Source organism: Megalops cyprinoides, chromosome 2 (genome assembly GCF_013368585.1).
Source record: "Megalops cyprinoides isolate fMegCyp1 chromosome 2, fMegCyp1.pri, whole genome shotgun sequence".
Taxonomy (NCBI): domain Eukaryota; kingdom Metazoa; phylum Chordata; class Actinopteri; order Elopiformes; family Megalopidae; genus Megalops; species Megalops cyprinoides.
This window is the reverse complement of record NC_050584.1, coordinates 69,660,849-69,686,447: the sequence shown is the minus strand read 5'-3', so window position 1 is coordinate 69,686,447 and position 25,599 is coordinate 69,660,849. Positions and strand designations below refer to the sequence as shown.

General features: G+C 43.3%; 1 protein-coding gene, 1 long non-coding RNA gene and 2 pseudogenes across 2 annotated transcripts in view; 3 read left to right on the top strand and 1 right to left on the bottom strand.

The window, feature by feature from the left end:
* LOC118773783 overlaps nt 1–25,599 on the bottom strand; it is a 146,080-nt pseudogene that overhangs the window by 35,189 nt on the left and 85,292 nt on the right.
* LOC118773794 lies at nt 8,023–10,027 on the top strand. The gene is made up of 4 exons (XR_005004747.1): nt 8,023–8,077; nt 8,248–8,295; nt 9,064–9,266; nt 9,971–10,027. It is a non-coding gene; the product is annotated as an uncharacterized LOC118773794 (long non-coding RNA).
* LOC118773784 (zinc finger protein 239-like) overlaps nt 10,022–25,599 on the top strand; it is a 161,254-nt gene continuing 145,676 nt past the window's right edge. Inside the window, exons 1-3 of the mRNA XM_036522872.1 lie at nt 10,022–10,066; nt 10,237–10,329; nt 13,247–13,370. Coding sequence (XP_036378765.1) covers nt 10,267–10,329; nt 13,247–13,370 — 187 coding nt within the window. The 5' untranslated portion in view covers nt 10,022–10,066; nt 10,237–10,266. The remainder of the gene's footprint in view (nt 10,067–10,236; nt 10,330–13,246; nt 13,371–25,599) is intronic.
* Nucleotides 13,298–19,323, top strand: LOC118773622 (annotated as a pseudogene).

The window sequence follows — 25,599 nt, the reverse complement described above, 5'->3', positions numbered from 1 at the left end:
CAGACACTAGCCAACAGGAAGGGGAGGGCCTTTCACCTCAGGTCACTTCCTGTCTCCTCAGACAGCCAAAAGTACTGATTCGCCGACTTGAGGTCACAGAGATGTCAGTTCCTGTATCATCAATTCCTAATCTGGTGGTCAGTAATGGGAACCAGGGAGTGAGATCTCCATGGAAACAGGATGAGTTGATGCCAGTGATGGAAGAGGTCTCACTGAGGCAGAACGGACAGGTCATGATCCAGAAGAGGGAGATGATTGGCAGCTCCAAGATCCCACTGAAACAGCCCCCAGATTCATCAGAGCCAGAGTAAGAGTGAAGACAGACATGAACTGATTTTAAAAATTCTTCTCCGTCATTGCAATCAGTCTTAAATAGATAATGAGCCTTTTTGCTTTTTACAGGATCTTAACTGGAGACCCCTTCAGATCCTCTGTCATCTCTCCCAGGAAAGGAGAAACAGGTGACAGGAATATGTGATTAATTTTTCACTCAGTGTTGTTGATGTAAAGCAGTGTCCAGTCTGATGTGCAGTGCTGTTCTGAAGAGCTCCATGCATTCCCTAATGCCTCAGGCAGACAGCAGCTCTCTGCATTTTGACTCTCCTAATATCTGCCTTCACATATATTTATTTCTTTCTGATGCACATATTTGTATGTTCTCTCAATGTTTCTTGTATACACCAAATCCTCTGGGCATCTGTGTATCCCCTGTCTTCTCTCTCTTCAGGGCAGACAGCTGAGGTGGCGTCTCAGGTCTTTGCCTGCTCCCAGTGCCCATTCACTCACATGGAAGAAATGAACCTTCAGCAGCACATTGAGAAGGTTCACCCAGAGGAGTACAGCAGGATTCTGGGATCTGGAGGAAATGGAGCAGAGAACCCACTGCCTCCCAGCAGCACCCCTCAGCACCCCCCACCCCCTAAGACACTCCCCACCCCGACACAGTCCCACACAGGCACCCCAGGGGCCCACACATGCCCCCAGTGTGGGAAGAGTTTTACCTACTTATCACATCTGATAACACATCAAAGAACCCATACAGGAGAGCGGCCATACCACTGCTCCCAGTATGGAAAGAGCTTCATAACTTCATCAGTCCTGACAATACACCAGCGAAAGCATACAAGGGAGCGTCCATACCACTGCTCACATTGTGGGAAGCGTTTCAGATCTGAATCGAACTTAAAAGTACACCAGCGCATTCATACAGGAGAGCGGCCATACCAATGCTCCCAGTGTGGGAAGAGGTTCAGATCTGCCTCAGTCCTGACAATACACCAGCGAAAACATACAGGAGAGCGTCCTTTCCACTGCTCCCAGTGTGGGAAGAGTTTTAGCTGTCAATCAACCCTGAGTAGACACCAAGGAACCCATACAGGAGAGCGTCCATACCACTGCTCCCAGTGTGGAAAAAGTTTCAGATCTGCATCACACTTAAAAGTACACCAGCGCATTCATACAGGAGAGAGGCCATACCAATGCTCCCAGTGTGGGAAGAGTTTCTATACGTCAAGTGGTCTAATACAGCACCAGCGAACTCATACAGGAGAGCGCCCATACCACTGCTCCCAGTGTGGGAAGAGCTTCAGGCAGTCATTTACTCTAATACAGCACCAGCGAACTCATACAGGGGAGCGCCCATACCGCTGCTCCCAGTGTGGGAAGAGTTTTCGTCATTTAAGTAGTCTGAGACACCACCAGCAAACTCATACAGGAGAGCGCCCATACCAATGCTCCCAGTGTGGGAAGAGCTTCTATCAGTCAAGTGGTCTAATACAGCACCAGCGAACTCATACAGGAGAGCGCCCATACCACTGCTCCCAGTGTGGCAAGAGGTTCCATCATTTAGGTAGTCTCAGACACCACCAGCGAACTCGTACAGGAGAGCGCCCCTATCACTGCTCTTAGTGTGGGAAGCAGTTTGGATGTAATACAAACATGACTCAACACCAGCGAACCTGAATAAGGGAGCCCCATAACCACTCTTCCTAATGTGGCACAGTATTATTTCTGAGAAAGCGGGGTTTAATATGGAGGTAGGGGCACCTGCTGACAGCTTCATTACAGCCATCCACAAACTCACTGACCCCTTAGAGAAAAAATGACTGATGATCATCTGCAAACTCACTGACCCCTTAGAGAAAAAATCACTGGTGATCAGATTTTTGAGAGAATAAGAGAGATTTCCCTTTTCCTGCAGTTAGACCCAGGGTTAACTTTGTCTAAGGCTGTTATCACGTCAGGCAGAGTGAGACAAGAAATAGACTTTTCCGAATGTGTTTACAGGTCTAGGAAGGCTGACTGCGGCAAAACGAATAAATACCTGAGTGGAGCAAACACACTCAAGTGCATGCAGACTGTTTCTCAGTCTCTCAAAGGAATGAGCCCCAAGCCCCTCTCACTGGATCATAACAGCTGCTGATCACAAGTATTAAAGCAGCAACATGCTGAAATGCAGTCGAAAGGTGCAGTATAGTCTGGGCAGATGAATAAATACAGTACACCAAATTAAAAACCTCACCATTCAAATATCTTGGGGAGAAATGAGTGACATTTTTAAATGACACTTCAGTTGAGTTTCTTGGAGCTGGAAGGAAACACATGTAAGAACTTAGCACAAGCAGCACAAAGCCAGTCTGATCTGCTGACACTTGGTTTGGGTCTTGTTGCCTTGATTCACCCAGAAGTTGACATTGTGGCTCAGATACACAACTAACACAAAAACTGAAACAGAAAACAGCAAAATGGAAACTGATGGAGCATTTTACAAATGTAACAGATGGGTAAAATAAACCAGGCTTTAAACAAGACATTTACTTGTGTTTGTGTGGATTATTTCTAATGAGGAATTAAGCTAATGGGAGTGGATGTATTTGCATGTGTATGAACTGGGAAATGTGATCCATTCTTTGGATATGCACCCCTAAAACCAGCACACTTAAAGGGGGGTATAATTAAATATAACTGAAAACAAAATGAGTATGTGCACCATGTTCAGCCTCTGCTCTCACCATCCCTCCCTGTGTCCCAATTCTGTTCATGGACAGGAAGAGCTGGAAAGAACACAGGAGAGGAGGGGTCACTGGTGGTGCTCCTTAAATCCAGTGGTAAAACAGGGATTTGTGTTGATCTTACCAAAGTGGACAATGTTAGGTGCTTCTTATGCAAATTTCTCCCTCATTTTGCTGACACCACCAAATCCCAGAATCTCCTAGCAAAAGATGATGAGTTTTCAAGGGTTCATGAGCAACAGGAGATATTTGATAAAATCGAAGGCAACCTCACCTCACAGGGAATGTGGGCCAAGTACCGGCCTCAAGCCAAAGAAAGAGTTTAGCTGATGCATCATCTTTTGGGCCAGGGCCAATCCTATGGGATGGCACCCTGTGGCCTCCATCTGAAACGGAGCAGAGACCTTCCCAGGGGGAGACAGAGGCTGTAACATGTATTTGTTAGCAGCTGAGTTTGCGCTTGATTAGCCTGTGGTTTACAGGAGAGACTTACCACATAGAGACTGCAGGTCATCTTTGGGACAGAAGTGGGACTTGCCTCCCAGGGCTCCACAGTGCTGAGGACTGCATACAGAATGGTGAAGGTGGCAGGGAAGGCACCGATCACAGGAATTCTAACTCCTCTAACACTCTCCAGGCTCCCAATCAAGCCTTCCTTAACAGAGGAGGAGCTTCTGGAGGGTGAAGTGCAAGTGTTTTGTCAACAATGTTTGAGTCAGTTTACCTGCATCACAGACTAATCTGCAATGGAGCACACAGAGTGGGACCACATGTGCAGCCAGCTCGTACAGCTGTCCTGCCCCAGGAAGTGAAACGCTCTGGGGATCACCAAAGTCACTTACACCTACATGGTGACCTCCTCATGAAAGGAAATGACAATGTTAGAATCACTGCAAACGGAAATGCTGTCCAGAGTACATGAAGGATACATGGGGGTGAACACATGCAGACAGAGAGGACCACAGTCAGTGTGGTGGATCAGTCTGAGTTCTCAAATCTAAAAAATGTTTACAGAATGTCCACTTCTCCATCCTAAAGCAATGATGGCTACAAAGCTGCCAAATCAGCCTTGGCAAAAACTGGGAGCAGATCTACTGGCAAAATGAATCTTAATGGTAATAGATTATTATTCAGACTATTTTGAAGTTTTTAAAACAACCAAAACTACATCAGCTTAATGGGTTTAACAGGGATGAGATGCTTATAATTTGTAAAGCCACTCAGTTTCCTACAGGAAGCTCCCTTCCCTCTCCCTTCCTCCCCAGGTCCATCACTGGTACGCTGCTTGCCAGCACACTTCTGACAGCCGTGAAACCATCAGGTAAGCAACTGAGCATATATATGGTGCTCAGTTGACAGATATATATACAAGAGAAACTAAAAATCACAATGTACAAAGGAAAAAAATAAAATAAAATAAAAAAATAAAAAAGGCCTCTAGTGGAGGCCTTGGAGAGGAGGATGGTCCACACTGACTCTCCAAAGGAGCACCTTAAGCAATAGACTCATCCCTCCAAAGTGCTCCACAGAGCATCACAGGCGAACATTTCTACCAGCAGCAATAAAGCTGATTAACTCCTCCCCCTTCTGCTGTGAAGAGGTCACGATATGATTCTTCACAGTGCAATAACTCATGTGCACTTAAGTATGAAACCCCTTATGTGCATTATATATAAGCGCAATGAGTGCAAGAAGCTTGCTTATGCTTATGTTGTGTACCTCTTGCCCCCATGCTTGACTGTTGGCAAAGCTTCATTTATTTGGATAAATGAAGTTCTACCTATCTATGTATCTATCTGTCATTTCATGTCATTATTTCCTTCTGAAAGTTAGTTACAATAGGACATATGTATCCATTTGCATTCTTTGCAGTGTTATAAAAGAAGCGTTCTTCATCCACCTGTGCCATGTGTCAAGGAGCAAATCCAAAAACTGCTGTGAAACCAAGAACCACTAGGTATCCAGGAGTCACAGCTGTTGATTCATACCTAGATGCTTATTTTTGTCCCATCTTATTTTCTATAGTTCATGTCTGTTGTGTTGGGATGTAATAATTCATGGTTGTAGCTTTTGTAACGTTTTTGTCAAATGTAGTCTTCAGTTTATCTCAGCATGTTTCCTTGAATGTAGAAGTCACACAGTCCTTTTTCAAACCACGTGTTAAAAAATGATCCGATTGCACCTCCCCAGTCATCTAAACTGATGAATTGACAGCAATGTTTAGATCCAACACTGTCACGTGCTGAATTCAGTCCCACTGGTTAGAAATGCAGAAAATGCAGATGTGTGTGAAATGTTGTGCAGGGCCATGTTGACAAGCTTTGGAGGATGTCGCTATAACGTATTCAATATAATAGTTGCATTTTTGGACACAAATGCAGTCTCATTAAAATCAACCGCTAAATCTTGTAAGCATTTCTTGATGCCATCTGCAATCGAGTAATTCATAGTGGTGAGGTACACGGTGTCAACAAGGATGACTTACAAGTTGTGATTAATTTTTTTTGCAGAACAAATCATTAATGTGAAATGTAATGGTCTGTCCCATTTGTTAATTCATCTCTGACTATAGGTATGCTGTCAGATCAGTTCTTTTAGTTTGTCTTTATACAAATCGACTGTCCACGTATCTACTTTTCCAAAGGAAAAAGGAAAGTTTCCAAAGGAAGTTTCCACTAGGGTAAATTCTCACCTGGGTGGGTGGGGTCCATCATGATGTTCGTTGCTCTGGTTCTGCATCTGCTGTTGTAAATGTCCTCCAAAGAAGGGAGGCTGCTGTTGGTCATTTTTTGAGCAGATTTAACCACTCTTTGCAGCGCCTTCTTGTCAGCCACAGAGCGGTTGCCATACCAGACAGTTATAGAGGATGTCATGACACTTTCCACCACACACCGGTAAAAGGAAGTCAGCACAGCAGCACTGAGGCCTGCCTGCTTCAGCTTCCTCATAAAATACAGGCATTGGTGTGCCTTCTTAATGATGCTGGCTGTGTTTGTGGCCCGTGTAAGGTCATTGGATATATGCAGACCCAAGTATTTGACTGTGCTCACCAGCTCCACAGCTTCTCCTCCAATGAAGAGGGGAGGAGGGGTGTGAGCTCTCCTCTTAAAGTCCACCACCATCTCTTTTGTCTTCCCCACAATGATGCACAGGTTGTTGGCATCACACCAGTCAACGAGTTCTTCTACCTCCCTTCTATACATAGACTCATCATTGTTGGAGATCAGACCAACAACCGTGTCATCCGCAAACTTCACAATATGATTGCCCGGGTACCTTGCAGAGCAATCATACATGAGTAGCGTGTACAGGAGGGGGCTCAGGACACAAGACCCTTGTGGGGAGCCGGTATTGAGTACGATGGTGGAGGACGAGATGCCATGGATCTTCACGGACTGTGGCCTGCCTGTCAAGAAGTCCAATACCCAGTTACACATAGATGGTTTCAACCCCAACAGTAGCAGTTTGTTGGCTAGTGTCTGCGGGATGATGGAATTAAATGCAGAATTAAAGTCCAGAAAGAGCAGCCTGATGTGTGAGTCCCTGCCCTCCAGGTGAGTGAGAGCAGAGTGGATGACAACTGATACTGCATCAGACACAGGGAGAGTTTCTCCTTGCATCAGATACAATTAGGGAGTTTTTCCTTGCCACTGTTGCCTTAGGTTTGCTCTCAGGCCTGGGAACAATGTAACGCTGCTTTGTGACAACTTGTGATGTAAAAAGCGCTATACAGAAAAAATTGAATTGAATTGAATTGAACTCAAAGCTCTTCCTCTTGAGCATCTGCTCAAGCATAACCTTAAATCACAACGTTCTGGAAGACGACTCTACGAAAGGAAAAAAGAAGATTTTCTTTGTTGAAATCAGCTATGATTTTTTTTCAAAAGCCAATGGCTTTTGGTTGTTGTCAACTTGAATGAAAAAACCAACAGTTATCATGAATGCTTGAAGGAGGATGACAAAACTTCTGCATATGCTGGTTCTTCTCTTGAAACTTACAAACACTACCAGAGCTAGCCATCCCAAAAGAGATCCATGAATATTCATTGCCAGATGTAATATTGCTGCAACTGCAATATCTGTCATTAAGCACAGATGATGCCCATGGTCAGTGTATCCAAGTTTTTAATAACTCTCAACTCTGAGCTTCAAAATACCAAACAGTGAACTTTGATCTTTTTAGTTCTCAACTTGACTGGAGGCATTGTCTCAATCAGAAACTGTCAATAATAAAATGCTATCAACAGGCAGCAAACAAACTCTACCAACAATAATTACATTAAAATTGAATGAAAGAATAAATATTGCAATAAATAAAATGAATGTTTAAAAGCATAAAATTAGAGAGTCAACAACAAAACTATCACTAGGTGTACAAAGAGGAAAAGCATGCTTTTTTTCACAAGTGTCCAGAAAAGAAGGGGAAGGAGCACAGTGCCATGTACTCAGCCATGGTGGCTGCCATCTTGGATCACCTCAGCATTGATGAAGATGGCACATTTGTAAGACAATGGTCACCACCCATGAACACAAATCAAGAGAAGTGCAGAAACAGAGCACATCTACGCAGAAGGCCAACATGAAAGCAATATGGCTCAGCCTAAACAGAAACAAACCCTTTACATTACAGAAAATGGTGAATCATTAAGCAAATTGAAAATAAACCATTCGCTTTTGAACATACACACTGTGTGTCACTCATTCTGGGAAATGCTGAGTGGATGCCTCTAGAATTGTGGTTTTTGTGTGTGTGAGGTAATGTTGCACTAACTGGTTGTTGTAAAATCATTTTGGTATCAGTAGTTTCAATAGCAGACTGTTTTTGCACATGTGCGTAATTTGACATTTTTTAATATTGAAACATTTTATGAGATATTGTACTCAATATATTTTACTGTACCTATAGTAGACTAAGTGGATGAGAGAGTCTTTTATTTTGAAATGAACTCTCCGGAACAGCACCAGAAGTGATCGTAGCGCTGTCATTGCCTGCGTCACACCGCTGCAAATCTGTCTGAATGTATCGGCAATCGTAAACAGATTTCTTTGTCTTCTCGCTGAAGTGGGTACGTGTTAAAATGCCGTTTTATTAACAGAAAGTGTTTATAACCGTAGGCAACCAAATTTACAGAGGTGATCTAGCTAGTATAGTAACCTTTGATGCTCTTCACAAGCCATTGTGCCTGCTAACTAGTTGTATATTTGACAGCCAACACATTTTCTCACGCTGTTCCAGGAGTCGTAGCGATGGAAGAACGAAGTTCATCGGGGGAAGGAAACGAGGGTTTGTATATTTTATCTCCATTGGAAGGACATTTACATACAAGCATTGTCACTACTGCCTAAATGTTCCTGAGGGCGAAAACATTCTGCCTGACCTAGCAGCCGTGGATCAGGCCTGTCTCAGTTATCACGCCGCTGTATTTCACACAAACGCACCGATTTCGCCTCTAAATGCGCCTGCTTGCGCTCAGAATGCAGAAACTGCGGGTGAAGCGCAACAAGAGCATGTACAAGATTTTATTTGCTTGCAGCTTGGCAATGAAATCTGTAGCAAACGCATTTTGGCTTGGAGTTTTATCTGATCAATATCTGCATTTCGGAATGCTTGGAATGTTCTGCATTTGAACGATCTTTTCATTCAATATTGGTTTATGACACCTTTTAGAGGAAAAGATTTTAAAACTGCTACAATACACATTGATGTACTGCTATTGATTCATCTTGGTTTGTAGCAGGGCTGTTACCGAAGGTGTTGAGACAGTGAAGCCAGAGACTATGCAAAGTTAAATATCACTTGAAATACAATTCCTGGCTACTAAGTTTTATCTCAGGCTACAAGTACACAAAAATGACAAAACTAAATGTTATGGTTGATATGGACGAAACCCCTTGAAGGCCAAATTGAATTTCTAACTATAAACAGCAGTGGGTGGTAAACAGTTGGCTGTGGTACCAGGACCAAGTGCTGGTAACTGAAGTCAGTGCTGCTTTAGATGTGTCAGAGGTGCTCCTGTTTGTGTGTAGATTCCTTATGTTCTCTCTGTTGCAGATCCCTCTCTTCCTCTCTCCTCCCTGCGCCTTTTGGTTCCCCCTCTACGACTGTTCTCTGCAGCCATGTGGCAAGTGGTGCAGCAGCGAGACATAATGCATTATGGGAAATTGGAGGAGTTTGTGACTTTGGTGACAGAGGCAGTCCCAGAGCTGCTGAGTTACAGACAGAGGAGCCACCTGATTCTGGCACTGCGAGCGAGGGTGAGAGAAAGGGGTTGATAGATGTTCTTACATTCAGGAGAACATGGAAAAAAAGAGAATATCTACTTCTGTTTATTGCATAAAAGTGTTTTTGTCCTTTGATGAAGATGATATTAATATGGTAATGATGTAACATGGACTTTAAATTATTTAAGTCTTATGTTTTCAGATACGGCTATTTCGCCCATATCTGTTTTTGCTTTCAAATGATTTGTGGATTAACATGTTCCTGTATGTAAAATATCTATGTCCATGTTAGCAGCCACCACAGTTTCAGGCTTTTATGGAAATATCAAAATTTGAGTTATCAAATATCAAAAGTTTCGAATGGAAAGGTTCCAAATACAATTTGGAATACAGAACCTAAAGATGTGAATGATTGAAGAATATTTTGTCACAGTTTGAAGTGAATCTTAGAGCAAAGAGCATTGGCATTGGTTGATTTGAGATGGAATGAGCCAATGATCCAGTATGTTGACACAGAGTTGGTAGCTAACGCTGGTTCCTCCAGCACACAGCCTGACCACTACAAGGGCAGGAATGGGAGGAAGGGGAAGTATTACTGGCCCATTATCAGTGTCTCTGGAACTGAGACTGATACTGTGGAAAATGCAGAATATGTAACCGGCAGGCTGATGACCCAGAAGGACCCCTATGCTGTCCAGTGTGCTAGCTGTGTGTGTGACCACTGTGCTGTGTTGTAGAGCTCTGATGTGAAGGTGGAGGTGTCAGAAGCTGATTTTGTAGAGCTGGTCCAAACCCTGCTGAAAGACCCAGCTGAGAAAGAGCACTTCCTCCAGGTCTGACACTCAAGTCCATGTAAAGTGGGGCAGGTTTCACTGCAGAGTTCTGGTAGCAAACATTATCTCATCCTTAAAGGGCCACTCTCTCTCTCTCTCTCTCTCTCTCTCTCTCTCCCTCCCTCCCTCCCTCCCTCTCTCTCTCTCTCTTTCTCTCTCTCTCCTTGCAGCTGGGTCCCAGTTGTGACTCGGCTCTGCAGATGCTGGTGTGGGAGTTCCTCTCCAGACTGGAGCAGCTGCTGCCAGTACCAGACCTCAAACAGGTAAGGAGAGAAAACCCCATGTGTCCATATATTCTCACTAAGCTTTAACCTAGAGGTGAAAGTAAGGATCTTAACCCTCCTGTTATGTTCAAATTTACTAACATCCGTTATGTTTGGGGTCAATTTGACCCCAGCAATTCAAACCTCCAGAAAATGGTGGAAATTAAAATTGCTACCCAAATTTATGTGTGAGGTACTTTATGTTTCTTTGTTGACTATGTAAATAGGCTTTAAATAACCCCCCACCCCCCACCCCCCCACCCCTATACATGTAGAATACCTATTATGCAACTATGGAAAAACATGACAATCACCATAAAATCTCACTGATTAACCTAAAATTGAAGAGAAAGATCTTTTTGGTATGTTAAGGCCTTTATATTATTTCTAAGTACAGATATGTTATATGTTATGTTATTACGAAATGCACTCAGACATTCATCCACAGTCATGTGGGGGCCTGAATTGTAAAGAAGAGGTAATCGCTGAACCCACTTGTCCCATACATCCCGTATTGCTGCGAGTTTGTCACGCTCTCGTCGGCCCTGCCTTGTTTCTCTGTCATCAAAGCGTATGACACGGGAGAAAAGATGAAATTTCTGTAGAGACATAGCTGCTGGAGATATTGCCCTTCCAGTGTCAGCATTCCAAAGGCTTGCTGTTGCTTCGCCTTTTGACTTGTAAACTCCTGCCAAAATGAGCAACCCAATATAGGCTTGCAAGTGGGTCACATCCAAGTGTTTCCAACTGCCCCTATACACACGCCTCCCCTCCAAGTTTGTCATCTCCAGTATATCCTTTTCAATTGATTATCAAGAGCTCAAATGCTAGTTTTATGTCTTGGGCATGGCTGACAGCGTATCTGGTAGGGCCTGAAACCATCCTGATGACATTAGCAGCACTAAGTCTACCCTGTCATTCAAGTGGGGAAAGGGACCATAATAACTTTCCATTTTTTGAAGGTAACATGCCTTCTGGTGGTTGAGAAACAGGAGGGTCAACACTTAGAGTCTCATTCTCATCAGAGGAGGATGCCTCATAATCAGGGTCCTCCTCAACGTTATCCTCTGTCTCATATACAGTCTCCTCTATGTCACTCTCACTGGCAAACAGCTGTGACAAATCCTCATTGGCAGAAAACTTTTGCTTAGAGTTCATTTTCAATAGAGAGAGAGAGAGCATAAAGAGAGAGCACATAGAGCACCAAGAGGAATGGTTTTGAAGGATGCTGTGCAAGCTTTTATATGTTTGCTCCTCCTCTACTGTCATGCGCAGACACAGGTGTGGGAACCATAGTTCCCCTCCCTCACAGCACGGGAAATATCAAAATTCTCATGGAAATTATGTTTTCCCCTCCCCCATGTCATGTGAACTGTCCGTGGTTCTCGCACTACTACAGGCATTATTATGATAGATTATGGCCCTAAAACAGAGGGAAGTCTTATATTATATTATAAAATTAAATTATAAAATTGCATGTTGCAGTGTCCTCAATATCATCCAAAACAAGTAAAACAAATGTGTGTAAAATGTTGATATTTCTTATATGTTTTATACAGGTAAAACAGCCTGGGGTCAAATTGACCCCAAACAACACCAATGCGTACAACATGAGTACAGGGCATTAAAAACATATCATCACGTTAATTTTGTGTTTACCCAGTTGTCCCTATTAAATTAGGAAAAGTCATTAAATATGAAGCAAAAAAAATGATGTTGAGCATTTATTTAGAGACGTTAAACATTGAATGGGGTCAAATTGACCCCAAACATAACAGGAGGGTTAAATAAAACAGTAATGTAAGATGCCCTGCACCACCATTACCCATATACTGTAATTCTAGCAACTGCCCTCTCAGTTTCTAGTTCTTTCTATGTACATGTTCTCAAAATAGCTAATTTTCTGCTTCTGTTTTAATGTCATGGTAAGACAAAATCACTTCATAAGGAGGTCAATGAAATGGCAATGATCAAGCTAGCTAGACTAGGTAGAGTTAGCTGGCTAGCTACTCGCTAACGTTACTTTGCCTTGACATTAGCTTCTTCTCAGTGAATTTGTGCTATCCAGTTAGAACTGGGAACCATTAATGCTGCTCCTGAAATTTGAGGGTTTCTACTTTGCTGTGATTGTGGAAAACTGAATGACAGAACTTCCCTGTGGAAATTGGATTTCTGTTTTTAGAATTTTTAGATGTCATGATTTGGTAGCCACCTTGAATTCGCTGTCCACTCCTCAATCACCAGGTCAGAGTACACGCCTTAGATACAGTTTTGTTATTTAAATCTTTGGATCAAGTTGTAAATGAGTAAGTAGCTACATGGAAAAGCAAGGCTGCCATAAGCCAATCACTTTGCAGTGCAACAACATATGTGAATGAAATTTGCTCAGTGAAAAACATCAGACGTCCACATTTAAATGAAATTGAAAAGACTATTAAAAAGTAGATACATAATAACTATAGCGAGGGTGGGGCTGATAACTGTTAGACATGGGGATATTTTGAGATATTGATGGTATGATTTTCATAACCATATAAAAAGTGCATTAATGAATGTAAGTATGTATTTGTAATAGCCATCAGTGGTCTGCACATGTCTATAGTGATTGCGAGATGAAGCTGAACTCATGGTAGAACTAAAAGATGGAGAAATGACCTTTCTCTCATGCATTTAGCTACTTCTCATTTAACCCCAAGAACATAATACCCCTCAGTGAAGGTAATTTTCTGTATCAGAGTCTTTTCCCAAGACAGTACAATGATGGGATACTATCACAATACATCTTTAAATGTAGAAATATGCAAACTCAGATTTACTTTATGTCAGGAGTAGAAGCACACTTACACAATGGTTCAGACATTTGAGTATTTGCGTATAGAGCAATTGATGATAAAATTAACACATCTTTTTCCCTCAGACTGTATCATGGCTCGGTGCTGCCCCCTCTGTCCTGGAGGAGTGTGTGCAGTCTGTCTCTGACCCACAGCAGCTTAAGACCCTACTCCAGCACCACAGATGTCTTGGACCCCTGGACAGGAATGGTAGGCCTCTGTTAGAGGATAAACCACTCCAGCGCCAGACCTGGCTCTGTGATGCACAAACAGTTTAATGTGTGGAAGCAGGAAAGTGCTCACTTACAGCCTGAGCAGCAAAGGCATCGTCTGAAACTGTGTGACTTTAATAAATCCTTCCCTGATTTTACAGAATGAGAGATAAGACAGCTTTATTATGTTATCATTCAGGACAACAAAATTACATTTACAGTGCCATGACAGCATATAACAAGAATTTAAAAACAACAAGAATATAGACAAAATGAGTGAATATATAAAATATGAAAAGTGTATGGAACATATGTAATAATAATAAAGTGTCAGTGCATTGGCAGGAACAGTCAGCAGAGTATGTAGAAGTATATACACACCTGAAGTTGTGGTATATTAGTAATGTACTCCATAGCTGTTACCATAAAAATCTCTGGTGCACCCGTATCTGATTATGTCACATGCCGTATTATTGCATTACATTGTATTGTGTTAAAGTGCAGTGTACAAGGTGTTCGTATTATTGCAGAAAAGATAGTTTGCATTGCACAGCACATAAAAATGTCATTATTGCATGTGAGGTAAAACATGTTTCATTGTCATCTATCAGTCTGGTTATGTGAGCTGAAATGCTTCTGAATCTCCTGCCAAATGGGAGGAGATTGAACAGGTGGTTGCTGGGCTGAGTCGAGTCCCTAATAATGTGCCTGTCATAGACAGCATGAGCTGTAGATGGCCTTGATGGCTGGGACTTGTGTCTCAATAATGTCCTGTGCAATCCTGATTACTCGCTGTAGTGCTTTCTGGTCGTTCCTGTTGCGGCTGGCACACCATACGGTTATACAGTACATTCGTACTCTCTCTATGGCACACTGGTAGAAGTTCACCAGTAGCTTCGGGAGATTTGCCCTCTTTAGTATCCCGAGATATAGGCGAGTATAGGCGCTGCTGTGCTTTCCCTGCTATTGCAGAGGTCCAAAAGAGGTCCTCTGTTGTGTTTACTCCCAGGAACTTAAAACTGTGATTAGTGGAGCCTGTTTGTTCCTCCTGGTTTTCCTGAAATCGATGATTATCAGTTCTTTGATCTTCTTGATGTTGAGTGAGAGGTTGTTGTCACTACACCACCCAACCAGGTTCTGCACCTCCTCTCTGTAAGCTGATTCATCATTGTTTGAGCTTAACCCAGTCACTGTATTGTCATCTGCAAACTTGATGCATGAGCAAGTGTGCAGTCACGGCTGAGAAGTGCATGGAGGGGTTGGCTCAGTACACATCCCTGAGGTAGATGATGAGTACTTGCCTAATTTGACTGGGGGCGGTTGGTAGGAAGATTGGGATCCAGTTGCCAACTGATGTATTGAGAACCAGACTGTGTAGTTTTGAAAACAGTTTATTGAACATTATGGTGTTGAAAGCGGAACTTTAGTCAATAAAAAGCATTCTGGCGTAGGTGTCCTTAGGTTCCACGTGGTCCAGGACTGCGTGCATGGCGATGGAGATGGCATCCTCGGTTGACCTGTTTGCCTTGTAGGCAGACTGGTACTGGTCCAGGTTAGCGGGGATTACATTCTTGATGTGAGTCATCACAAGTCTCTCAAGGTACTTTGTGACTACAGGGGTGAGTGTGATGGGCCTGTAGTCCTTCGGGTTTGTCACCAAAATTAATCTGACTGCTTGGGTAACAGAATGATGGTAGATGTTTTGAAGTATGTAGGGACCACAGAAAGGGACAGAGAGAGGTTGAAGATGTCAGGAAAGACCTCTGCCAGCTGATTGGCACAGTCTCTGAGGACCTTCCCAGGGATGCCGTCTGGTCCAGCTGCTCTGCGCGCGTTGACACTGCGGAGGGTCCGCCTCACTTGCGTGCTCGGTGTCAGTGCTGTGTCTTCATCGGATGGCAGGGCCTTCATCACTGGTGCTTTGTTGTCTCTGCCGAACCCAGCAAAGAAGCTATTAAGCTCTTCTGCCAGAGCATCGTCGCTGGTTGAAGGGCAGGTGTTCTTCCCTTTGTACTCTGTAATGGACCGGATTCCTTCCCACATGTGTCGGGGGTTGGTGGTGTTACTGAAGTGTTCCTCAATCTGTTGTCTGTATCTGTGCTTGGCAGTCTTGATGCCCCTCTTGAGGTTTAACCTGGCTTCACTGTATGCTGTAGTGTCACCGGATCTGAATGCAGCATTCCATGCTTTTACTAGGTTCGCTGTTCACCCATGGCTTGTGATTTGGGAATATGCGGATGTTTTTATTGATGGGGATCTGGTCTACAAAGTATTCCTCTAAATCAATTCCCAAGTTGCACATAGCTTGGTGTGCAAAAGCTGTATTTTATGTAGGCCATAACCGTGTAGGTATATTCCTCTGAGTCACGTAGCTTGGTGTGCAAACTGTTTTCAATTTATACATCCAAAAAAAGGTAAGCTGGGGTCAGATAAAGAAACAGATGGTCAGACAGTTCCAGGTGGGGGCACGGTTGTGCCCTGTATGCACCTGCGATGTTGGCATAAACCTCGTCCAATGTGTTATTGCCCCTGGTGGGGCATTTCTCATTTTGGCTTAATTTTGGGAGGACTGTCTTGAGGTTGGTGTGGTTAAAGTCTCCAGCAACAATGAGTACACCATCGAGGTGATCCAGTAATTGTTTACTGATGACATCATGCAGTTATGCTAGTGCTGGTTTAGCGTTAGCCTGTAAAGGAATGTAGACCACCATGATGTAAACAATGGTGATTTCCCTTAGCAGATGGAAAGGCCTGCACTTCAACATCAGATATTCTAACTCGGGAGAGCAGTGTCTGTCAGTGATGGCATTGCTGATGAAAATGCAAAGGCCACCACCTATTTTCCTACCGGAGTCCTCTGTTCTGTCGGCCTTTGCGACTGTGTGATCTGCTAGCTCACTAGCCGTGTCGGGTATGTAGTAATACAGCCAAGTTGCAGTGAAGATCATTACACAGCAGTTATCTAGCTTCTTTTGCGTGGTAATTCTCAGTCTGATTTTGTCCATCTTTTTAGCAAGTGATCTGGTGTTTGCGAGGAAAATGCTCGGAAGCTGTCTGTTGAGTGCTGCCATTTGCAGGCCTACGCACAAACTCAAGATAGGATGACGTGAACATCTTTGGTTTTGAATTTTATTTTGTTTCCCAAAGCCACATTTTTTTCTGTAGACCTGTTCTCTCACTCAGTGCCACAAAAGATTTCTATTCATTTTCTCTCTCTCTTCTTCTCCCTCAGAATCTCTGCCCTCCATGCACAGCTTTACTCCGTCATCACTTTCTCTCACATCATTTGTAAAAGTTGTGGATTCATCTGATCTGACTGACTGTGATAGCCAATCAGAAGTTGCATTTGGCTCTAAGAAGTTGTTAAGCCCTGCCTCTTCAGGTGAAGAGATAAAGACAGAATGTGTGATGGACAGCAGAGATTACACAGGGGTGGAGCTTGGATCAGGTCTGAACAGAAGTGAAGACATAGAGGAGAGGATGGAGAGGAAGACTGGATATGGGATGAGCAGGGAGGAGATAGACATACTATCCAACATAAAGGAGGAGGAAGAGGAAGGTGGAGAGAAGCAGATTGAGACAATGAAGAGGGAGAATGATGTGAGAGATGAAGAGGACAAGAGATTTTGGAGGGAGGGCCAAAAAGAGAGAGATGAACAGAGGGAGAGAGATGAAAGTGATCCAGCCCTCCAAACTGACAGAGAGCTGAAGAATGAAGGAAATTCAGACTGTAGCCAACAGGAAGGGGAGGGCCTTTCACCTCAGGTCACTTCCTGTCTTCTCAAACAGCCAAGAGTACTGATTCCCCAACTTGAGGTCACAGAGATGTCAGTTCCTGTATCATCAATTCCTTATCTGGTGGTCAACAAAGGGATCCAGGGAGTGAGATCTCCATGGAAACGGGATGAGTTGATGCCAGTGATGGAAGAGGGCTCACTGAGGCAGAACGGACAGGTCATGATCCAGAAGAGGGAGATGATTGGCAGCTCCAAGATCCCACTGAAACAGCCCCCAGATTCATCAGAGAAAGAGTAAGAGTGAAGAGAGAGATGAACTGATTTAATTTTTCTCCTTCATTGCAATCAGCCTTAAATAGATAATGAGCCTTTTTACCTTTTACAGGATCTTTGCTGGAGACCCCTTTGGATCCTCTGTCATCTCTCCCAGAAAAGGAGAACCAGGTGACAGGAATACGTGATTAATTTTTCACTGTGATTAATTTTTAACTCAGTATTGTTGATGTAAAGCAGTGTCCAGTCTGACGTGCAGTGCTGTTCTGAAGAGCTCCATGCATTCCTAATGCCTCATACAGCAGCTCTGCTTTCAATCAGTCTGAGTGACACAGTGTCTGAGTGACACTTCTTTTCATCTTGAGGTTCTTTGCCTCTGAGTAAAAGTATGGGGATGGCATGAATGAAGATGCTGGCAGCTGCATGTTTAAGTCCAGTCTGAATTGTGGTTTCAGTTTTTTCTGCCAGAAATGCTGACATGTGTTCAGACATATTGGGAGTCTATCTAGAGTGCCTTTAGCCACAAATACCTTTCACTGTATACATTTCTGCTGTAAGATCATCCAGTGTTGGATGTCTTCATCAGATCTGGGCAACCATTTAACCCCTTTTATTTACCTGATCAAAGCATCTGTTTATCCCCTGTCTTCTCTCTCTTCAGGGCAGACAGCTGAGGTGGTGTCTCAGGCCTTTGCCTGCTCCCAGTGCCCATTCACTCACATGGAAGAAGTGAACCTTCAGCAGCACATTGAGAAGGTTCACCCAGAGGAGTACAGCAGGATTCTGGAATCTGGAGAAAATGGCAGCACTTATCAGCACCCCACACCCCCTAAGAAACTCCCCACCCCAACGGAGTCCCACACAGACACCCCAGAAGGCTACACATGCTCCCAGTGTGGGAGGAATTTCTTATTTGCATCACAGCTAACAGAACATGAGCAGATTCATACAGGAAAGCGGCCATACCACTGCTCCCAGTGTGGGAAGAGCTTCACCCAGTCAGATGTTCTGAAAAGACACCAGCGAATTCACACAGGGGAGCGCCCATTCCGCTGTACCCAGTGCGGGAAGAGCTTCAGATATCAGTCAGACCTTCGAACACATCAGCGAATCCATACAGGAGAACGGCCTTACTGTTGCTCCCAGTGTGGGAAGACTTTCACATCTGCATCAGATCTTACAAAACACCAGCGAACCCACACAGGGGAGCGTCCGTACCACTGCTCCCTTTGTGGGAAGAGTTACAGATCTGGAGGACGCTTGACAAAGCACAAGCGAATCCATACAGGGGAGCGCCCATACCAGTGCTCTAATTGTCCAAAGAGCTTCAAGGATCCAACACACTTGAAAACACATCAGCAAACTCATACAGAGGAGCGGCCATACCACTGCTCCCAGTGTGGGAGGACTTTCAAATGTGCATCTTATCTGAAGAAACACCAGGGAGTCCATGAAGGCGAGCGCCCATTCCACTGCTCCCAGTGTGGGAAGAGATTCAGTCATTCAGATTCTCTCATACTACACCAGCAGGCTCATAAAGGAGAGCATCCATTTCACTGCTCTCAGTGTGGGAAGAGCTTCAGATATCAATCTGACCTGACAACACACCAGCGAACCCATACAGGGGAGCGCCCATTTCACTGCTCTCAGTGTGGGAAGAGCTTCAGATATCAATCCGACCTGACAACCCACCAGCGAACCCATACAGGGGAGCGCCCATACCACTGCTCTCAATGTGGGAAGCAGTTCAGTCGACCGAGTATTTTGAAAAGACATCAGAGAATTCACACAAGGGAGAGGCAATTCCACTGCTCCCAGTGTGGGGACAGCTTCAATCAACTGAGCGCTTTGACAGAACACCAGCTAATTCACACAGAACACTCATCACAGTGCTCTTAGTGTGGGAAGAGCTTTCTGTGTGATGTTTTTCTCTCACTCTAGTGATCTGAAGGAGTGATGGTGAAAGTGAACCTTTGACATAATGAAAACCATTTCAATCAATTATTTCAAAATATATACATTGTCAAGCAGCTTGAACCTTCAGTATCAGAGTAACATCTTCTGGTATATGGAAGTCATGGCACCCATCCTTCCTGTTCTGAAAGTGCAGAATATCTTCTACTTTATTTCATATTACTTACCTCCATAGACTATGGTAGAGTGAATACCTGTGCTTAATGGATGCCATCTTAGAATTGTAAAGAAATGCCTGATGAAAGCTAGCATCAGTATGTACTCAAATATATTTGATCTAGTTGCAAAACAGGATAATAATTAAGGTACAGCACTGATACCCTACACTTACTGTGTGTTTCTTTTGTGGTAAAACCATGGAAGGACTATTTAAGTGAATAAACATTGGATGCTTCATCAGTTTTAAATATTCCTTTTGGAGTACTCACCAATTTCTGACCAATTGCAGCTCAAATTACTGTCCTCTTCTGGAATACAGTTTTATTCAGGTTCCTTTTTCTGTGCAACTACTTCTGAATTGCCAGTGAACATGGGGCTCATCCCTCCAATACACATGCAAGCCAGCGCTGCTACAGTGAGGGGATCTCTCTGTTCTTCACACTACAAGATTCACAGCGCACCAGGAGGCAGACAGCAGAGAACAACAGCTGAAAGTACATTCTAAAACAGATACACTTAACATTAAAACTTTACGTCCTCAATCATTTCATGACATGAAAGTTACAGCTACAGGAGGACATATGTATCCATTTGCGTTCTTTGCAGTGTTATAGAAGAAGCGTTCTTCACACACCTGTGCCATGTGTCAAGGAGCAAATCCAAAAACTGCTGTGAAACCAAGAACTACTAGGTATCCAGGAATCACAGCTGTTGATTCATACCTAGATGCTTATTTTTGTCCCATCTTATTTTCTATAGTTCATATCATCTGTTGTATTGGGATGTAATAATTCATGGTTGTAGCTTTTGTAACGTTTTTGTCAAATGTACAGTCTTCAGTTTATCTCAGCGTGTTTTCTTGAATGTAGAAGTCACACAGTCCTTTTTCAAACCACGTGTTAAAAAATGATCCGATTGCACCTCCCTAGTCATCTAAACTGATGAATTGACAGCAATGTTTAGATCCAACACTGCCACGTGCTGAATTCAGTCCCACTGGTTAGAAATGCAGAAAATGCAGATGTGTGTGAAATGTTGTGCAGGGCCATGTTGACAAGCTTTGGAGGATGTCGCTATAACGTATTCAATATAATGGTTGCATTTCCAGACACAAATGCAGTCTCATTAAAATCAACCACTAAATCTTGTAAGCATTTCTTGATGCCATCTGCATCCAAGTAATTCATGGTAGCAATGTACTTGGTGTCAGCAAGGATGACTTGCAATTTGTGATGAATTTTTCTTGGAGAACAAATCATTCATGTGAAATGTAATGGTCTGTCCCATCTATTAATTCATCTCTGACTACAGGTATGCTGTCAGATCAGTTCTTTTAGTTTGTCTTTATACAAATCGACTGTCCATGTAACATCATTCTGTTGAAGTTGGTTAGCTGATAGAATTGTCCCGCCATTCATGGTGTCCCGGTTGAGAAATGCCGGGGATTATCCACTTTTCCAAAGGAATTAAAGTTTCCACTAGGGTAAATTCTCACCTGCCACAGTGACAGAGGGTTGAAGTTTTTTCCATCACAAAACTTTGTCCATCATCATTTGCACAGTCAATTAAAGCACAGCCTCTTCTAACTCTCCCACTTCCAGCAGGACAGATACTGTAGCTAGACTGCTCATACATACGCAAACATATCCATGTTTCTAACATATCCATCTCCCAAAGTTCTTCTGCGTCACCCCTTTACTGAGATCCCTCCAATTGCTCCTGGTCACAGCCAGGATCCGCTTCAAAACCTTGACTGTCACCTTTTTTGCTGCAAAAAAAACTGCCCCGTCCTACCCAACACCAGGACCTCATCCTACCCTACGCACCCGCTCAACAACTTTGCTCTGCTACATCCGGACGCCTCGCTCCTCCCACCATCAGAACAAAAGGCCCACGCTCCTCACAACGTCGCTTTTCCATCATCGCCCCCCCAGTGGTGGAATGAACTCCCCACCCCCCTGAGAACATCTTCACTCAAACCCTTCAGATGTGGGCTGGAGCCACACGTCTTTAGACTGTACCTGGACTGCCACCCTTGCCATTTAACCTTGGCATAGGCGGTATAGGCGAATGCTAGGGGCTCCGTCCATCCATAGGGACGCCCCAAATGAGGGAAGAAAAAAAAAAACAAAAATTTTTAACTTTTTCTTTACTAATACTATTTTAATACTATTATTTCGAAATATTAAAAAAAGCCCACAACAACATAACTACTTAGCCTATTTTCTGGGTTGACCGCAGCATCACCACGGTGCATCACCAGCCCCCCCCCCCACCTGGTTGTGGGATGGGTGATTTATCTGAGCTAGTGACCGTGAAATACGATAAGGCTAACATCAGTAGCGTAATCATGTCAAAAAGACAGAAGCCCTCTGCTGTCCAGGGAAGAAAAAGAAGACAAGAGGAGGAAAAACGGGAAGCAGACAGAGGTAATGTGATGAATGAATAGTTCATTTATTGCATATAAGCTAGTATAGGGTGTTACTAGCTTACTTTGGACAATAGTAACGTTTGCTAATTGGACAATAGTAACGTTCGCTAATTTAATAAATAGCTAGAGTTAACGTCAGTTACTCCTACCTTAAATTCGTAGGGAAAGTTGGAAAGACTAGGTGTTTGGGGAATAACCTATAACATAATTTTGAGAAATACACTTTTTCTTTTAAGTGTGCTGCACGAACCATCCACTCTCTGCCTCAAGAAACCAGGCATACATTTTTATTGACATCTTAGTCTAGTTAGCAAACGTTAGCCCTGCTTGTAATAGTCAATTAAAATGCTTTTCCTTTTCCATCCCCTTTTCTAATTAATAGTTGTAACTGTAGGGCTGGGAGATAGAATGATAACAATAATTATCACGATACAATTTTCCTTGATAGAAATATAACAAATGTGCAATAAATGTTTGATATATTTAATTTCCATTCTTAGATAGCACGACAGAAATGAATCATGAACTGCCAATCATGTCGCAGGAATAGAGGTATGCATTGCACAAGTTAGGTTGCACGGTGAGAGGTATAAATTCAGCCTAGCACATGGTATTGTTTACAGACACAGTGGCTGACAGGCTCGTAGTTGGAGCGGAATAAGCTAAACAAGCGAAATGAGAAAAAGCGGCGCCCATGACCAGCTCAAAGGACAAAGACATCATCGACAATAAAGGTCACTCAACTAAAATAGTTTAGAGATATTTTGGCTATTTACAATCTGACAAAAACAGAGCAGCGTGCCCTGCAAACTATGCCGAAGACACGTGCCATCAAAGACAGGCAACACCACAAACCTGGTTCATCATTTAAACAATATCACCCATTAGAACACACAGAAAGTATGAAATTACAGTCCCAAACGAGTGTTGTTAGTGGACCCTCAACAAGCACCAGGCCAGTACCCAGTGCGACTACCCAGCAGCAAATGATCGTATCAGCATTTTCCAGCACCATGCCTTACGACAAAAAACAAAAAGACACAGACATCACAAATTCAATTGCAAAAGGATTTTACTTAATTTTACTCATGCATATTTCGATGTTGAAAAAATGAATGTTCTACCTAAGATTTGTGAAATGTTCTGCTGTTTGGCAAGTGTTTGTCATGTTCTGACCATAAAGAATAGTTTAAAACCACAATTAACTGTGGTGGTGGAATTGGCTGCGATGCAAGGGGCACCAGCTAAAATCTTGCCTAGGTCACAAAATTGGTCAGGGCCGGCTCTGGGTGAGACTACTGTTTATAATTGCTTGGATGTTTGTTCCAATAGTCTCAAAACTCTTTGAAAAAGCAAGGGGGAACAACATCTATGGGACCAGCTGATAAGTTCATACGACCAATAGTTTCCTTTAGGAGAGAAAGAGACACAGGCTCAAACTGGTAAAAAATGACAGGGCAAGTGACAGTGATGGATGGGTCATAAGAAGGGGGTGAGATGAGAGCTCTAATACTCATAATCTTGTCAACAAAAAAGTGGAGGAATTCACAGAGAATGCCAGGAAACCAGACGGCAATGATACGATCCATATTCAGCCAAAATACCACAGGGATTAGTCCCCAGAGACAGTGCCAGACAAGTCCCACCGGCTAACCACTGGGGTACCTCAGGGATCAGTGCTTGGCCCCCTCATCTTCTCTCTATACACAACCGCACTGGGCCCAATCATCCAGGCGCGTGGCTTCTCCTACCACTGCTATGCCAATGGCACCCAGTTCCACCTCTCATTCCAACCCAAGGACCTCATGGTCTCAGCACAGATCTCTGCCTGTCTCTCAGGCATCTCAGCCTGGATGAAGGAGCACAACCTCCAACTCAACATATCCAAAACTTTAGCCCCTAGGTATCCCAGCCAGCCCATCGATCCAGCACGACATTACAGTTCAGCTAGGCTCAACAACAATAACTCTGTCCAGGTCTGCAAGGAACCTGGGGGTAGTGACCAATGACCAAATAAAATTTACCAACCACATTGCTATGACTACCAGATCATGCAAATTTGTGCTGCATAACATCAGGAAAATCAGGCCCTACCTCTCTAAGTATGGTGCACAGCTCCTTGTCTAGGCTCTTGTCATCTCAAGCCTGGACTACTGCAATGCTATCTTGGCTGGCTCTGCAGCTGATATAGAACGCAGCTGCATGTCTGGTTTTAAACCAACCAAAAAGGGCTCATGTTACAACTCTCTTGGTCTCGCTCCACTGGCTCCCTGTAGCTGCCTGCATCATGATCAAGGCCTTGATGCTCGCATACAGTGTGACCAACAAAACTGCACCTAAGCATCTGAACTCACTGCTGCAACCCTATATTCCCTCCCGGCTGCTATGCTCTGCCAATGAATGGCGCCTGGTGGTCCCGTCACATCACAGCCTAAAATCACTGTCCACGACTTTCTCAAATGTCCTAAAGTACATTGTACAATTTTAAGTATTCTGTGTAATTTTAAGTATTCTGCCCAGTGCTGGCCAGAGCAGATGGGCTCCCCCTCTGAGCCAGGTTCTGCTCAAGGTTTCTTCCTGATAGGGAGTTTTTCCTTGCAACTCTCAGGCCTGGGAACAATGTAACGCTGCTTTGTGACAACTTGTGCTGTAAAAGCGCTATACAGAAAAAATTGAATTGAATTGAATTGAACTCAAAGCTCATCCTCAGCATCTGCTCAAGCATAACCTTAAATCACAACGTTCTAGAAGACGACTCTACAAAAGGAAAAAAGAAGATTTTCTTTGTTGAAATCAGCTATGATTTTTTTTTTTCAAAAGCCAATGGCTTTGGTTTGTTGTCAACTTGAATGAAAAAACCAACAGTTATCATGAATGCTTGAAGGAGGATGACAAAACTTCTGCATATGCTGGCTCTTCTCTTGAAACTTACAAACACTACCAGAGCTAGCCATCCCAAAAGAGATCCATGAATATTCATTGCCAGATGTAATATTGCTGCAACTGCAATATCTGTCATTAAGCACAGATGATGCCCATGGTCAGTGTATCCAAGTTTTTAATAACTCTCAACCCTGAGCTTCAAAATACCAAACAGTGAACTTTGATCTTTTTAGTTTTCAACTTGACTGGAGGCATTGTCTCAATCAGAAACTGTCAATAATAAAATGCTATCAACAGGCAGCAAACAAACTCTACCAACAATAATTACATTAAAATTGAATGAAAGAATAAATATTGCAATAAATAAAATGAATGTTTAAAAGCATAAAATTAGAGAGTCAACAACAAAACTATCACTAGGTGTACAAAGAGGAAAAGCATGCTTTTTTCACAAGTGTCCAGAAAAGAAGGGGAAGGAGCACAGTGCCATGTACTCAGCCATGGTGGCTGCCATCTTGGATCACCTCAGCATTGATGAAGATGGCACATTTGTAAGACAATGGTCACCACCCATGAACACAAATCAAGAGAAGTGCAGAAACAGAGCACATCTACGCAGAAGGCCAATATGAAAGCAATATGGCTCAGCCTAAACAGAAACAAACCCTTTACATTACAGAAAATAGTGAATCATTAAGCAAATTGAAAATAAACCATTCGCTTTTGAACATACACACTGTGTGTCACTCAATAAACGAATTCTGGGAAAT